This window comes from Microtus ochrogaster, unplaced genomic scaffold (assembly GCF_000317375.1).
Source record: "Microtus ochrogaster isolate Prairie Vole_2 unplaced genomic scaffold, MicOch1.0 UNK60, whole genome shotgun sequence".
Classification (NCBI taxonomy): domain Eukaryota; kingdom Metazoa; phylum Chordata; class Mammalia; order Rodentia; family Cricetidae; genus Microtus; species Microtus ochrogaster.
In genome coordinates, this window is record NW_004949158.1 from 1127224 (window position 1) to 1142315 (window position 15092).

The 15092-nt window shown below is 46.2% G+C and overlaps 1 protein-coding gene across 3 annotated transcripts in view; it reads right to left on the minus strand.

Annotated features, from left to right (window-relative positions):
- Window positions 1-3028: 3028 nt before the first annotated feature.
- Cttnbp2nl (CTTNBP2 N-terminal like) overlaps window positions 3029-15092 on the minus strand; it is a 48977-nt gene continuing 36913 nt past the window's right edge. For all 3 annotated transcript variants that reach the window (XM_005369778.2, XM_013354692.2, XM_026777369.1), the window contains exons 4-6: window positions 12002-12232; window positions 8403-8510; window positions 3029-7167 (exon numbers count right to left, since the gene is read on the minus strand). In XM_005369778.2, the coding sequence (XP_005369835.1) occupies window positions 5689-7167; window positions 8403-8510; window positions 12002-12232 (1818 nt within the window). In that variant the 3' untranslated portion in view covers window positions 3029-5688. The remainder of the gene's footprint in view (window positions 7168-8402; window positions 8511-12001; window positions 12233-15092) is intronic.

A 15092-nucleotide genomic window follows, 5' to 3' on the forward strand; every position in this document is an offset into this window, starting at 1 on the left:
GTGGTTGCTGGGAATTGAACCTGAGTTTTCTTTAAGAGCACCAAGTGCTCTTAACCACGAGCCATTTCTCCAGGCACAAGCTCACAGGGGGAGTTTTAATCTCGTCCCTTCTCCCTGCCCATCGTCTACACTTGGTCATCACACTCAGCACATCTATGGTTTCCAGTAACGGGTTTGAGAGCCTGGCTGTCACTCAACCAAGAGTCTTTGTACAACAGCCCTCTTGTTCTCCACCACCAGGCCAGCTCACTGGAGATAACAGGCTCACAGGAGGATCTGCAGAGCTAGGCATGCATGTCAAAGCATTATCATGGGGCTTGGTACCCAAACAGGCACTCTTGGCATCGCTGACATTCTGGCGGGACTTCCAGACGCTAAGATGTCTTCTTACACAACAGGCAAATAAGTTTCAAAAGAACAAGGGAGGGATGTGAAGCATTACTTGACCAAGATGCAGTCCTTAGGCTCCCCAGACATCATTTCAGTAGGCTGCCCAGGGCATACGCAAGCACAGTAAATTTGAGGAGCCCATCCTGGGCTGTATCTACTTTAGTAATGACTTATCTGTTGACAGGTGAACAGATAGATGGAAAGACTCAAATTTTCTCAACTAGTTTAAATATTAAAATGTAAAAATGACTCCTATGGAATATGGCTCACTGCCTCTTTCCTGTTTTGAAAATGTATCTCATCTCACCCCAAAGCTGTGGATGCTACCCAGAGCTTAACATGTGCCAGGTAGGCAAGCATGCTACCACAGAGCCACCCCTAGCCCCGAACCCCCTATTCTGAAGCCAGCATCTCAAGAGGCTGGAAGTTGTTTCAAGGACTACCTACCTACCCATCAGAAATCGCCCCCACCGTCTGTCTGTCTGTCTGTCTGTCTGTCTCATACACACACTGACAAGGCAGCAGTCATGGGAAACTGGATATAGCTAGCGTTTGTTGAATGGATCACTAATGAGCATACTTAAGATACGTAAACATCCACACTGTTTGAACATCTTTTGTACATCAAAGGGGACTCAAGTGCTTTTGTCTGGCTACAGCTTACAACTGCAAACACGGAGAAGCACAAAGCATGGACTACTAAACTTCCAGGGAAGCATTAGTCATTTGTGAAATGAGAGGGCAGAATGGGATCAGGCATTGAAGCTGGAACACATGAGTCACTAGTGGCTTCTGGTCTGGTTCCACGGAAACCGTCAACCGAAATTTGCATATGGACACAGCCATCTTTCTGGGAATACAATGCATGGCTTTTCTAAGATTCTCAAAAGGCCCAGAGCCCTAAAAGGGTTGGAAAGTTGCTAGTAACTAACTGGTCTGGCGAGAGATGTGCCCATGGTACGTATATAATATGTACAATAGTGGCAAGAATCGACAGCAGCCACTACTGCTTTCTGATTGGATTTAAGACTCAGCTGGGTGGCGGTGGCATATGCCTTTAAATCCCAGCACTCGGGAGGCATAGGCAGGTGATCTCTGTGAGTTAGAGGCCAGCTTGATCTGCAGAACGAGTTCCAGGCCTGGCTCTATAGCTGTCCCACAGGACGAAGTGTACGAAAGGTACTGTAAATCTGGCCAAGAATTCATAGGTTCTAGGAGTGAACTTCCTGTTGCTTTGCTAAGAGAGAGTATCGACCTGCTTTCAGACACGCATCTTTATACACACAGATTAGCACAGTGCTTAATCCTTATCAGAGAAGCTCCTTTGTGACGGCCCAGTGGTTATCATAGCTGGTCAAAGTACAGAGAATAAATCCAACTGGAGTGCTCACCCACAAACGGCTCATCTGTACCACACTGTCTCCCAAGGCCCAGGGGATATCATGGAAGAGGAGGAAACATTCTAAGAGCCAGAAGTTAGGGATGAGGACCTGGCTTGTGGGCATGCCATGCCCTCATGAACTCACAGTAGCCGTGGTTGCCCGGACAAGACTGAGCCAATCCAGTACGGCTCTCCTGTTCCCACCCCGCTTGAGTAGTTAATGGCGGCTGTGGGTACTAGAGAGGGAGTGACAGTTTTTCTTAGGGGTGTGGCCTTTGGCAGGTAGACCATGCTCCTGTGGGTGGCCCTACACCTGCGCATATATGGATAGCATAAATTTGAACCACTGGGTTGTTAAAACAAAAAGGGGTGGGGTAGATCTGGGAGTAGTTAAGGAGGAAGGCTAGGGTAAAGATATCAAAATACATTAGATGCATGTATGAGATTCTCAATGAATAAAAATACTGTATTAAAAGTTATTAAAGACTAGATTACTGGGAAGTTATTCCCCCCAGCTCTATGCTTCACAAGAGAACTAATGTCTAAGTTTTTGGAGTTCTTTTTGGTTTTTTTGAGAAACGCTTTCTCTGTGTAAGAGCTCTGCCTATCCCACAACTTACTCTGTAGACCAGGCTGGCCTTGAACTCAGAGACGCATCTGCCTCTGCCTCTGTGCAGGGATAAAAGGCGTGTGCTCCCACAGACTGAGACAATGGGGATGTTCTATCGGGAACCCAATAAGGCCAATGGCCTGGGTCTGAAAAAGCAGGGGATAAAACCGGACTTGCTGAACATAGCGGACAATGAGGACTACTGAGAACTCAAGAACAATGGCAATGGGTTTTTGATCCTACTGCACATACTGGCTTTGGGGAAGCCTAGGCAGTTTGGATGCTCAAATTACTAAACCTGGATGGAGGTGGGCGGTCCTTGGACTTCCCACAGGTCAGGGAACCCTGATTGCTCTTCGAGCTGATGAGGGAGGGGGACTTGATCGGGGGAGGGGGAGGGAAATGGGAGGCGGTGGCAGGGAGGAGGCAGAAATCTTTAATAAATAAATAAATTAAATAAAAAAAAGGTGTGTGCTGCTATGGCTATCAATTTCTTGTGAATTCTAACCTGGATGCACCCATTGAACCATCTGGTTGTTTAAACACATGATCAAGTGTTCCTTACAGTACCCATTCCCCTTCCTAACAAAAGAGGCCCAGACTGTACAACACTTTTCATTTTGTAGACAAGACTTTTCTCCCCAGACAGTATGATTTAATTTGTTTTAATGTAGTCTGCTATAAAAATGAAGACTTCTGCACGGTACATTTGGCTTTACAAATGTTAATAACTAGTTAATGCTCATGTTACACCTTGCACATCATTAGAATTTATTGACCAATAACAGTTTTTCTGACATGGGTTAATACCCAAATTGTGAATCATGGAACTTTTACTTAGCACACACACAACTATTGCAAACTTAAATACTAATCTATAATATCTAACTGAATTATTGGATCCATTTCAGGATTGTGCTTATTATCTCGGAAGATAGGCAACTAGCAAAAATACACATTTCTCTTGCATATCCCACCCCCATATTACACTGTTAAAGAAATATTGTTCAGTGCACTTCCTAAGAATAAACTTCCTTATAGCATTTCTCTCTCTATAGATCTCTATCTCCAGACAGAGGGAGAGCACAATGCAACCTTTAAGATTACCATTTAAAGCAAGAGAGGTAAGAATGCTCTGGCGCTGGAGTCTCTCCTCCCGGTTAGGAGGGTCAGCTTCTGACCGGCACTGCTCTGTTTTGGCTCCACAAGAGGAATAAATCCAATGTGGTATTGCTCTGGGGAGTCTTAGATGACAGCGGACATCAGCGGCACTTTTATCTGCCATGCATCTACCTTCATCAGTCAACAGTGCACTCTGCTGCTGACCTGCCCACAGATTTCACCACCTGCCTCTCACCCACTGACTTGATGAGTTAAGAAAAATATTATTAAAAGTTATTAACAAATTTTGGGGAAGACTTTTTTTTTTTTTTTAACAGTTCTATGCTTCTCAAGAAGACCAATGTCTAATGCCTTGTGCGTTATCTAACCTGGATGGGTCCACCGAATCCTTTGGCTTCTCAAACACATGATCAAGTGTTCCCTACAGCACCCATTCCCCTTTCCTGTAAAAGGTTACAGCAGGTCGGGGCCTTCTGAATAGATGCTGGCTTGGAGGATGCATACAGACACTAAGTCATCCTCTCTCCCACTCCGGATACAACGCTGTAACCAGTGTCCTGAGCTGGCCTGTCTAGAGTTCTGCTTGCCGACAGGGAGACTGTTCTGTTCTGGGGACTCCGTCAGATGTAGCTGACACAGCAGAGAAGCCCAGAGGTTCCTGTGTATACGAAGTCACTATGAGGGAAACAGCAGAAGGTCTGGGATGAAAGGGGTCGCAGCTTGGTAGCTCATACAACGAAATCAATGGCAGCCATATTTATCTAATCAACAGTATTTAAAACCGTTTTAAATCAGTTCCTGGAAATAATTTTCTTACAGAAATTTGAATTCCTTGAATGTTTGGAGAACTGGTAACCTTGGTCTGGAATTTCTGCATGGCAGCAGCTGGGGCTCAAAGGGGTGGCTCTATTACACGGGGCTGTGACACTGTGGCTTGCTACATCCCCCTCTACTACAAACTAGTGGGCGGTAATTGAAGGACCAGCTGAGTTCTGCAGCACCAGGGCTACTCTAGTTGTGCCTTTCTACGACGCTGACGATTTGGGCTTCATCTGGGACGGCCCCACTTCCTTGTGAAATGGATTCCTTTGTTGGCTGGCTGGCTCCAAGCCCCATGAGGTTGCTTTGGTAGGTAATCTTAACATGCGGTTCTACTTGTCCTTCGCACTACACTGCAGACTCCAAAGGTACAATCACACTAATATTTATGTGCTTAAGTGTGAGAATCTGAACACGTAAAGGGGCATGTATCTATACAGAAATATGTATACTTCCATTTGGGCAAAAGTTAATTTGGTTCCACAGATACAAGTGCTGGCAGCATGAAGAATAAATGTAACAATTTGGTAAAATCTGTATAATTCTGACTTACAATATTACAAAGAGTGACTTTTTAAGTTATTGCTTTTTGATTACAGAATAGAGTTCATTATGTCGTTTCCTGTTCAAGTAGAAGCGACCAGAACCGGAAGTTCCCAACAGTCGATGCTCGAAGGTGGTTTGGAATGGAGATGTGATTTCACTCTGGTCAAGGATTGATGTGGGAAACTTGAGGATGACTTAAATTTTTCAAGAGTACAAGAAAATCAGCACCCCAACTGCTCAGTGCGCGGGAGGGTTTCTCAAGGGCTCAGTGACGCGCAAAGCTCGGCCTGACAGAGAGTTCACGCCCCTTTGGAAGGATTTCCACTCCAGAATCAACAGTCAGAGAGGACTAAGAGCAGTGTTGGCTTTTGACATTCAGATTCAGAGGATCTCGGTCTTTCGTGTCTGCCGCAGAATCGCTCGTGTGGCAGTCTTAATTCAGGCACTTTTAAAGCATCTTCATCTGGAATAAAAATCTGCATGAACTGCTTCTGCAGAACTTGCAATGAGTGCTGAGTGATTTTAGCTCCAAAGCCGACTGTAGATCACCGCCAACTTCTCCATCGCCAGACGCCGGTGACCGTGGAGCTTGAGATGTCTGTGAGGTCCCCTTCTAGCTCAGTACAAACAGGCGAGCCATAAAAACCCAGAGTACTCAGTTTCTACTTAAAAAAATACAAAAGGTAAATACACTGAATGTATTACACAGATGGCTGTGGCTACTATCAAAATAAATAACATGATCCGACTCCAAGGTTTAACTCGGAACTCTTGAACGAAATCTGGCGGAATGTCAAATGTGGAGACCCACTCCTGGGGACTAGCTGCTGGTAGGCACAAGTATCTCAACGTCCTTGCCGTTGGCCACCACGGCATTGGGAGAGCAGTTGCTGGCGAGGTCTTCTGTGGTGGTCAGGGAGGACGCCTGGGAATGAGTTTTGGTCACGGGAGTGGCGGCAGACTGGGATGGGGTGAGGCCAGGCTTTTTGGGTGGGATTGGTGGAGGGTTTCCTCTCTCGGCTCTGGGGATGGTTGGGGACTTGATTCCTGGAGACAAGGGGCTCAGAGGACTGGACACTTTCCCCGGAGTAGGCGAATGGCTAGCGTCACCTCTTGGGTTGGCAGTGCTGGCCAAGTTCCGGTAGTCTGTACCAAAGGGAGAGCTGCTGGGAGAGACTGGCTTGATGGGCCCCTGGCTAGTGAATCTGGACAGCACCTGTGTGACCGTGTTCCGGGCCAGCTGCTTGGCAGCAGAGTTGTCTAAAAGGGTAGGGGACAGGTCCCTGGACGGAGGGCTCTGCAGACCACTGGCCTGCTGATCTTGGTCTGCTTGGGACTGAAACTTGTGCCGAGCTGCGTGGAACCGCTGGTTGATTCCTACTTGGTAGGAAGACTGGTAGCCGGGGCTGCTGACCGACGACCCCAAGAGACGCTTAGTTAGAACTGGCGAAGAGCAGGGAGAGGAGGTCAGAGAGGAGGAGGCGGTGCTGCTGGGAGACAGTGAGCTGCCACTGGAAGGGAGGTGACTCGGCATTGTGACCGGAGTCTCAGCTCCGACAGGACACCCGCCATTCTCCACCGGCTTCTCCTGGGCTGAGACCACAGATTTCTCTAGCGGAGGCCCTTGGTTTTCTGTGCTGCTGCCTGAGGTCAAGTCCCTGGTAGTTTGTATTTCTGGGTCACAGTGGCCATTGACTTTTGCGTAGGAGTAAGTAGGAGTGGTGGGGCCAGGAAGACCAGCATCTGTCAGCTTGGTTAGTATGCTCCCGTGGCTTCTCTCCATCTGAACACTCTCTGTTTGGCAGAACACTGACACTAGCAGCGGGGGCTCTGTGGCTGTGCTCCTGGATGTGGTCGCTGGCCCTCTGCACTGCTCACTGGTGCCACTGCGCTGCTGGGTGGCCTCCAGGTCCCTCACAAGCTTCTTCAAGTCTTCAATCTCGTCCTTCAGGGCTCTGGTCCGGTTCACCTCCCGATTCAGTTTGGCTCTCAACTGCTCCCTCTCGATATCAAACTCAGACAACTGCTTCTCCACCTGGGCCTCCGTCTGCAGGCCCCGTTTCCTCTCAGCTGCCAGTTCTTCCTCCAGCTTACTCGCCCGGCTCCTCTCCTTCTCCAGTTTCAGGCTCAGCTCTCCGGCCTTCTGCCCCTCCTCAGCCGCCTTGCTGTTGGCCTTCTTGCACTCAAGCACCAGCATGGACGAGAGCTGCTTGTGGCGGGAGCGCTCCTCTTCCAACTGACTAGACAGCTTTTTTTGTTCTTTTTCAAATTTTTTCACTTGGGACTTTTCGAATTCCAACTAGGAAGAAAAAAAGTCAGCACACATCTTGATTAGAGCAGGGAAACCATGGTCACAGGGAGTGCCCTCCCTCGCTAGCTGTGCTCTGGGGCATGGTGCTAGCCTGTACGCTGGCGCTTAGGCTAATCAGTATTTCTGAAGTCTGAAGACATCCCACACAGAACCCACACACACCATGATCTAATCTTTGCTTGATGACTTGGGAGGCGTTTGGGTCCCTAACTGCCTCAGGGTGAGCAGCGGGAATATGATGCTCCATTGTGCTTTAGGTATGTGGGGAGAACACACAAGCATCCAAAACAAATACAGAACATATGCAAGCTAGATCTGGGCATGAAGGCCACTGAAAATCAAACTTAAAGTTCCAGCAATCATTTTCTCTGATCTAAAAAAAAAGAACAAACTTAAGTAGCTGCACTTAAATCCTCATGCATTAGACAAGGTCTTACTCTGAAAGTGGCTTTGAACTTGAAATCCTCCTTCCAACTGCTAGGATTAGAGGCATGCGCCACCATCCTTGGATCTACCTAAATGTACTTTGTCTAATATTATCACACAGACTCGGAATGAGAGGGAACAGGGTAAGTCATGATCATATTTAAAAAAAAAAAAAATTAAAGAGTGTGACTTCAAGGCTAGCATGATCTACATAGTGAGACCATGTCTAAAGAATTGAAAACAGAACCATATACCACAGGAAGTAGTACATGAAGGGCTGTTTTGTGTCCTGCAATCTTTGCTTCAGGTACATTGAATTGTGACAGGCCACACTGTTACTGTAGATCAGGCAACAACAAAAACCTCTGAGAATCAGAGACCTCTAAAGTAAGTGCTACAGATGACAGCTCCACTAAGTGCTCTATGTTGTTTAGTTTCTAAGACTGTGTACTTGTGGGTGTTGTAGGGGTTATGAGTGCGGGCGTCACTGCAGACAAAAAGGAGGGCATCAGATCCCCCAGAGCTGGAGTTACAGAGAGCTGTGAGCTACCTGATGTGGATGTGGGGGCCAAACTTGGGTCCTCTGCAAAAGCAGTGTGTGCTCTTAACACTGGGGAGCTGAGCCATCTCCCCAACCCCAAGTAACCTATGTTTAAAAAAGAAGACGTTTTGGAAACAGACATGATAAACATCCTATCTTCTCTCTGAAGACTTATAATGTAATATTGCACACTGGACATGAACTTAAAAAATGTCACTCTAAGCAAATGCCATCATGCTCTTTCTTCCTGAGTTACCTGTTGCGTCAGCCTCTCCCTCTCCTTCTCCAGCATGTAGGTGACATCATCTCCTTCTGCGGTGTCCTGCGCATGCCTCTGCCTCTCTTCTTCAAGGTCAAGGATCACCTGTAAAGGATTTAAAAATATTTACTTTCAAATATCAAGTAATCACATTTATATCACTTAACACTTGAGGGTTCCAGATTAAATAATAAACAAATGAAATCCAGCCAGGGTCGTCAAGGAGCATGCTGTCTAGCAGGGTGAAAGACATGCAAGTTATGTGCTAGAAAACAGGCTATTTACTTTGCTGAAGTATGTGCAGAAGAATGCAAGCAGAGACAAGAGAGCAACTAATTAGCTGTGGGGTTCAGAGGATTTGAGCACCAGCAGAAGTCTGGGAAATCATATGCGGTTGGAATGACCAGGGACCTGCTGGGGTGAGGTGCGTGCGTGCGTGCGAGAAAGAGAGAGAGAGAGACAGAGACAGAGACAAAGACAGAGAGACAGAGACCTTACAAGGCTGGGTATTACTCTCAATGCTGTCACTGGCGGTACCAAAATGGGAATTTGAAATTAAACATCTCAGATGGGACATCCTGTGCCTTACTTAATAAGAATACTTATTTTTGTATACCTTGATAAGACAGGAAAGGCTCCTACTTCATCCTACGTGCAGAAGGCCCAATTACTAGGATCCTAAGTGATGATTTTTCAGAAAACTCTGACTTGTCCATTTATCCTGCAGAAGGATCCAAACCCACACCATGTCCTGGATAGGAATGTATCACTCAGTAGCCTCCGCTTCCGGAGTGGCTCGGCCCAGCCCTCCAGGGCACAGCACTGTCAGCTACCTCGATGGTCATTTCTCATGACTTTGGCTCATAAAAATTCTTAGGAATGAAGAAAGAAGAATTTCTATGACATGGAACTCCATTTTAAAATGAAAACCAAGCATGGGGTCACATGCCTATAATCCCAGGATTCAGAAGGCAGGGGCAGGAGGATCGCTATGACTGTGAAATCAGTCTGGTCTATACAGAGAGTTCCAAGTCAGCCAGAGCTATAAAGGGAGATTTGGCCTCAAAAATAAATAAAAAATGAAAACATATTAGCATTTGAACTTTAAAAAAAATCTAGTTTTTAAATTTAATAGAAAGACTTTTGGTTAAACTTTTTTGGTAGACATGGTTTACCTATCCTCTCTTTTGAGAGCCCTTTAAAATTACAAAAAGAAGGGGCTGGAGAGGCGGCACAGAGGTTAGGAGCATTGACTGCTCTTCCAGAGGTCAGGAGTTCAATTCCCAGCAATCACATGGTGGCCCACAACCATCTGTACATGCAGGCATACATGCAGACAGAACACTGTATATATAATATAATAATTCTTTAAAAAATTACAGAAAGGAATAAAAAGAACTATAAAGTCTCAGAGACAAGAGCGGCTTTAATAGGGGAGAAAGCTTTTTAAAAGACTCATTTTATTTTTATTTATGTGTGGTGTAGATGAGTGTGGTTGCCCAGGGCGGCCAGAATTCATGGAGCTGCTGTTACAGGTGGTGGTGCCTGATGTGGGCGTGTTGGGAACTGAACCTGGGCCCTTTGGAAGAGCAACTAGCGTTCTTTACTGCTCGGCCATCTCCCAGGCCCAGAAAAGTTTTAATGACATTCTGAAGTGGGAAAAGAGCAGTCTTCAGACTCCCAAAGAGCTGGGACCTGGAAGTAGCAGAGGCTTCAGGGAGGCTGGCTCAGAGCCTGGACTTTCAGACTACTAGGAAGACTCTCCCTTAAAGTAGGTATGGAAAGTATATATCTGTAACCCCAGTGCTTGGGAGCTAGAGCTGAAGGTCATCTTTACCTCCATGAGTTCAAACCTAGTGAGGGCTACACGAACCCACAAATCCACGTGGGGGCTGGGCAAGGGAAGAGGTGACTAAGGAACTCTGCTTCCATTACAAGCAGTGAGCGCATTATCGCTGTGTGCATCCCAATCTTTCCAGAGGTGAAGGGTCAGTTAACAGCCACACCACAGCGAAGGGCAGACATGGGGAACGTTCCGCAAGTTCAGACTATAAGCTTCCTCTTACTATAGACCTCGAAGAGCTAATTGATTTCTGGCAAATTAAGTGTCCTAATTGGTAACATTCCCAGGAGCAGACAGGTACTCTGTTGGGTAGGCGATGCAACCTTCCCACACGGCATGGTGACACTGAGAGCTGGAGGCCAGCCTGGGTTAGAGAGGACCCTGTCTCAAGAAACCAAACTGAACAGGCAAATCACTTGTTTTCAAAAATTTAATGCTACTTACATTTCACACTGTAACAGTACACTAAGGAATTTTCAGTTATTTTTAACTTTCTCCTCTCTCCAGTCACCTAGACCTGAAACTGTACTACACCTTCCATGACACTATGCCATTAGGTATAGTTCAGTCACTTCCTGGATGAAGTGGGAATAAGGCCTGCTCACCACTTGAGGATCTGATGAAGATTTTTTTTATCTTCATCATGTGAAAGTCCCAACTTAGGCCACATTTCAACACACTGCCAGGAATGTTCGAGATGACACATTCTAGGTTAGACTCAAAAGATCTTAGGCAACTTTGGGAATTTGACTAAAAGTAAAAAAATACATTTTCCATAAAAATGCATATACTTCTGATATTTTATGTATTTTAGGGGATATCTGTGGCCTACCCATGATTAAGGACCTATCCTTTGGACTCAATGAAGAAAGACCCAGCCGGGGGACAACCCATCAAATGGGGCTTTAGCAGTGAGCTCTTGTGGAGAGGACCATGGGAACAAACTAATGTCCACTGAGTCTGAAGCTGCCGACCTCATTTTTCTGGTGAAAATGTCTCCTACAAAACACTGCTGATGCCTATCTCTGTAGGTCCAAATCTAAACTGCTAGTTTTTTTTTTTAAATGCAGATTCTTGCCAAACACTGTCTGCAGGCCAAAACTGAGCAGCGAACGACAAGCTGAGAAATGAATGTACCCTCACTAAAACTCTGAAGATGAAGCGCGCAGGGAGCACAGGCTTGCCCTTCCTTCTGAGCTATCAGACAGAACAGAGCGCCTGCCCTCCACCCAGTATAGGAAAAGCTTAAAAGCAAGCATCCTAGGAGCTGTTCACGGCTTTACAAGCATGCGATGAAATACAGAACTAGAATGGAAGGAACAATCTCTATGCCTGCATGCCTGCAATCAGGTAGATTTATCCTCTTTCTTCCCTAACTACTCTTTATTTATCACTTAAGTAAGCAAACAGAGAACGCTCTGTTCAGCTACAACTTGGTCAAACACTCGCTTGTTGCCAAAGTTTGGAAGATTGGGATCTGAAAATAAAATGCACCAAGTGTTCTGGAGTGCCATACAAGAAGGAATGTCTCCTGCAGGAATGTCTGCCCAGTCCTTAAACTGAGCCCGTGCGATTATCTGTGCTCCTTCTGTGCTCCCCTGGCTCCCGTGTCACTGAAGGACCTCTTTACACCTAGGAGGTCCCCTGCCCCATCAGAGTCCCATGAAACCTGGTGGCGGACAGGATAAGAGGCATTATTTCCAGAGGCCTCTGAGGATTCCCGAAGCACACACCTGCCGATGGGCGAGCCTACCTTTCGGTGCCTGCTCTCGGCAGCAGCCAGCTGGGACAGCATGCGCTCCTGCATGTTCTTGCATTGCTTCATCACCACCTTAAGGATAGAGAGGGGGTTTGTGCACACTGGCTGCTTCTCACTATCATTCTTTTCCTTTAGTGTTTCAAAATCTCTCTGAAGAGCCATTAGAGGGTCACTGATGTTATATTTTCCATAGCGTTCTTCAATGAAAGTATCTCTGTGTTGGGCCTGAGAATAAGAGAGAACAAAGAAAGACAAAATCATTAGACCGAGGCCTGTGCTCAGGACGTATTAAAGGTGGGAACATTAGTGGAAGCCCGACTACAAATCAGGAGGAGCCACAAAGACAGGCAACTGCGAGGTGAGCACTGTGATAACACGAACAAGCGAATGATTACAGAGAGCTGACCTGGCATCAGACATTATCCAAACAGGTACGGCCATATTAACTCGGGAACTTTTATAGCCCCAAATTGCTAATCATCTCCATTTTGCTGATGAGAAAACCATTTCAAAGAGGATGGTTACCCAGCTAGCCTGCCTCCAAAGTCCCTGTCTGGAAGCAGGCTCACTGCCTCTGCATGCGTCTGTCCGTGTTACCTTCAGGTTTATCCCATCTTCCTTCTGTTAAAGTACTAAGCGTGATGACTTTATGAGTTTATAACTTGGAGACAACAGGGAGCCGGCAGGAGCGCAGAGGATGCAAGTCTGGACATAGGAGAGAGAGTCCAGGACTCCTTGCGATCTGCAGAGAGAACTCGACTGCACTGTTGATGGGACAATGGGGGGGGGGGCGCTTGCACAACCACAGCTGAAGACAAAAACCCCTTCTGCCTGCCACTAAATTCTACCCCCTTTTCAATCTCCCATCTTTTCTGTTCCCCTGAGCAGGCAGCCATCTAAGCGCTTGGGAAGACACTTCTGTGTCCTTCTCGTGGTACTGCTGCTCGGGGCAGCTTTAAGGATTACATGGGGGAAGCAACAAGCACTACATGTAGGCAGACAGCAAGACCCTGTCTAAAACAAGCTGTCCTGCCACCACAAGACTGGAGTAGTTCAATGATATTTACATGACAGAAACAGAAATTTAATTAAATTGAAAATATTCTTTCTTTTTTAAAAATCACCATGTGTACCGGCACATGGAGGTCCTTAGTTGAGGAGGAGGTTGGTCTTGAATTCTGGCTGGATTTACAGGCATGAACTGTCACACCAGGTCTAAAACCAAAGTCCTCCCATCTTCTTTCATTTCCTTTATTCTTTCTCTTTTCTCTCAGCCTGAGGATCTAACCTAGAGTCTCCTATAGCTCCTGTCCTGGCCACTTCTGGTTACTGATGTAACCATGGCTGCATCATCAGTGTGATAAATGGACAACCACCATCACTGAGATTGATCTGGTAGGGCAAAAGAAATAAAATAAGCTGGAATTAAAAAAAAAATTTAGTAACCTTTTCTTTTCAAACACCATGGAGAAAATGGGATGGGAGAAGCGGCAGCTTCTCCTCTGGCCACAGAACAACTGGTGACCTCGACATCAGTTCTGCTGAGAAGCTGTCTGTCAGGTTTGAGTATATAGTTAACTAATCCTAAAAACATGACTTTAAAACCCACATAGTGATTATCCTATGTAATTAATAAGCACCAGAGTCCCAAGTAATGGGAGCGTCTCTGGTGAGCCTCGGCCGGAGAACAGCTGTCTGGCTGTCTGCTCTCTCTCCGAGTACTGCGGAACAGTTCCAATCACCTGCACGGTGATTATAATCCACACAGATGGCTTCACCTGTCAGTGAAAGGGCGCTGTGGGCAGACTCCAGTCACACAGCAGTTCTACCACAGGGCCAAACACAGAAAAGCTCAACTTGAAGGCTGTATTTATGATATCAAGCACCTAGAAAATGGGAGACAATACAGTTTCCAACCAATTTATGGGCTACAAGTTTAACTGTAAATACAGTGAGAAGCAAAACCAAATGCTAAAACTTAAATAATGAAAGTAACTTTTATGGGGGTACGTGCTGATTATCTGTTGCTGCATAACAAACAGCCCCCCAAATCAGCAACTTAGATAATACTCATTTTATCTCACATGACATCCGATGGTTAGGATTCTAGGGTGAGTGGTTAACTGGGTGGTTCTAGATCAGGATCTTGAGCTGAAGTGCCAGCTTCTCACAGTGCACAGCATGCAGCTGATCCAGACCAATGTCTCAGGAGTGCAACACCACCTTGGGACATCCTTGACAGGACCACACAGGGGAAGAGCAGCAGGAGGCAGTGCTTACTGCCCAGGGAGCAGGGACTCCTCAGAGGCTGGCCACAGACAGGGGACGAGATGTGTGCCACTAACACTACATTTCAGGGTGAAGTTTGAAGGCCCAAACTGCCAACACTGAGCTTTAATATTTTAATGACATTTCAGCTATTAAGAAATATAATTATAAGGCCCTCAAGTACACGAGGGGCGGGATGTGATCTTGGGTTTGAGTTTTGGAGAAATTTAGTAATAAAGCTAAAATCAGTCAATTTCCTGTTTCATCATTTTTACTTTGCTTTAAGTGACAATATAAACTCTAGGTGAACAGAAATTCCTACATTTTCAGAAACCACACTGGCCTTTAATTTCAGAGACGAGGAAAATAATTGACTTGCCAGACAGACTTGGCGACAGGGGTGTTATCAACAGACAGAACACACTGGCCATTTTCGGCGGCAGGGGTGTTATCAACAGACAGAACACACTGGCCATCTATTACTCATTTCTTTTCACTTCACTGGCTGGAGGAAACACATCACAAGAGAAGGCTTAAAATAACATCACAGAACAGCCCTGGAGCCTGCCATACTTAGTCTCCAAAGTCCCAGCTGTGTTATCACTGACTTCAAAGAGAAAGCCAGGCACTCAGACCAAAGCAGGAGAACTGAGAGTTTCAAGCCAGCCTGAGCCACAAAGGAAGATTTTGTTTCAAGCATCCCCGGACCCCAAGAATAAAAGTAGTTTCCTCTTCTACCTTCCTAGTATGTGTGGAAGACACAGGAGAACACACAGTCCAGCTGCCTTCCTAGTATCATGTGTGGAAGACACAGGAG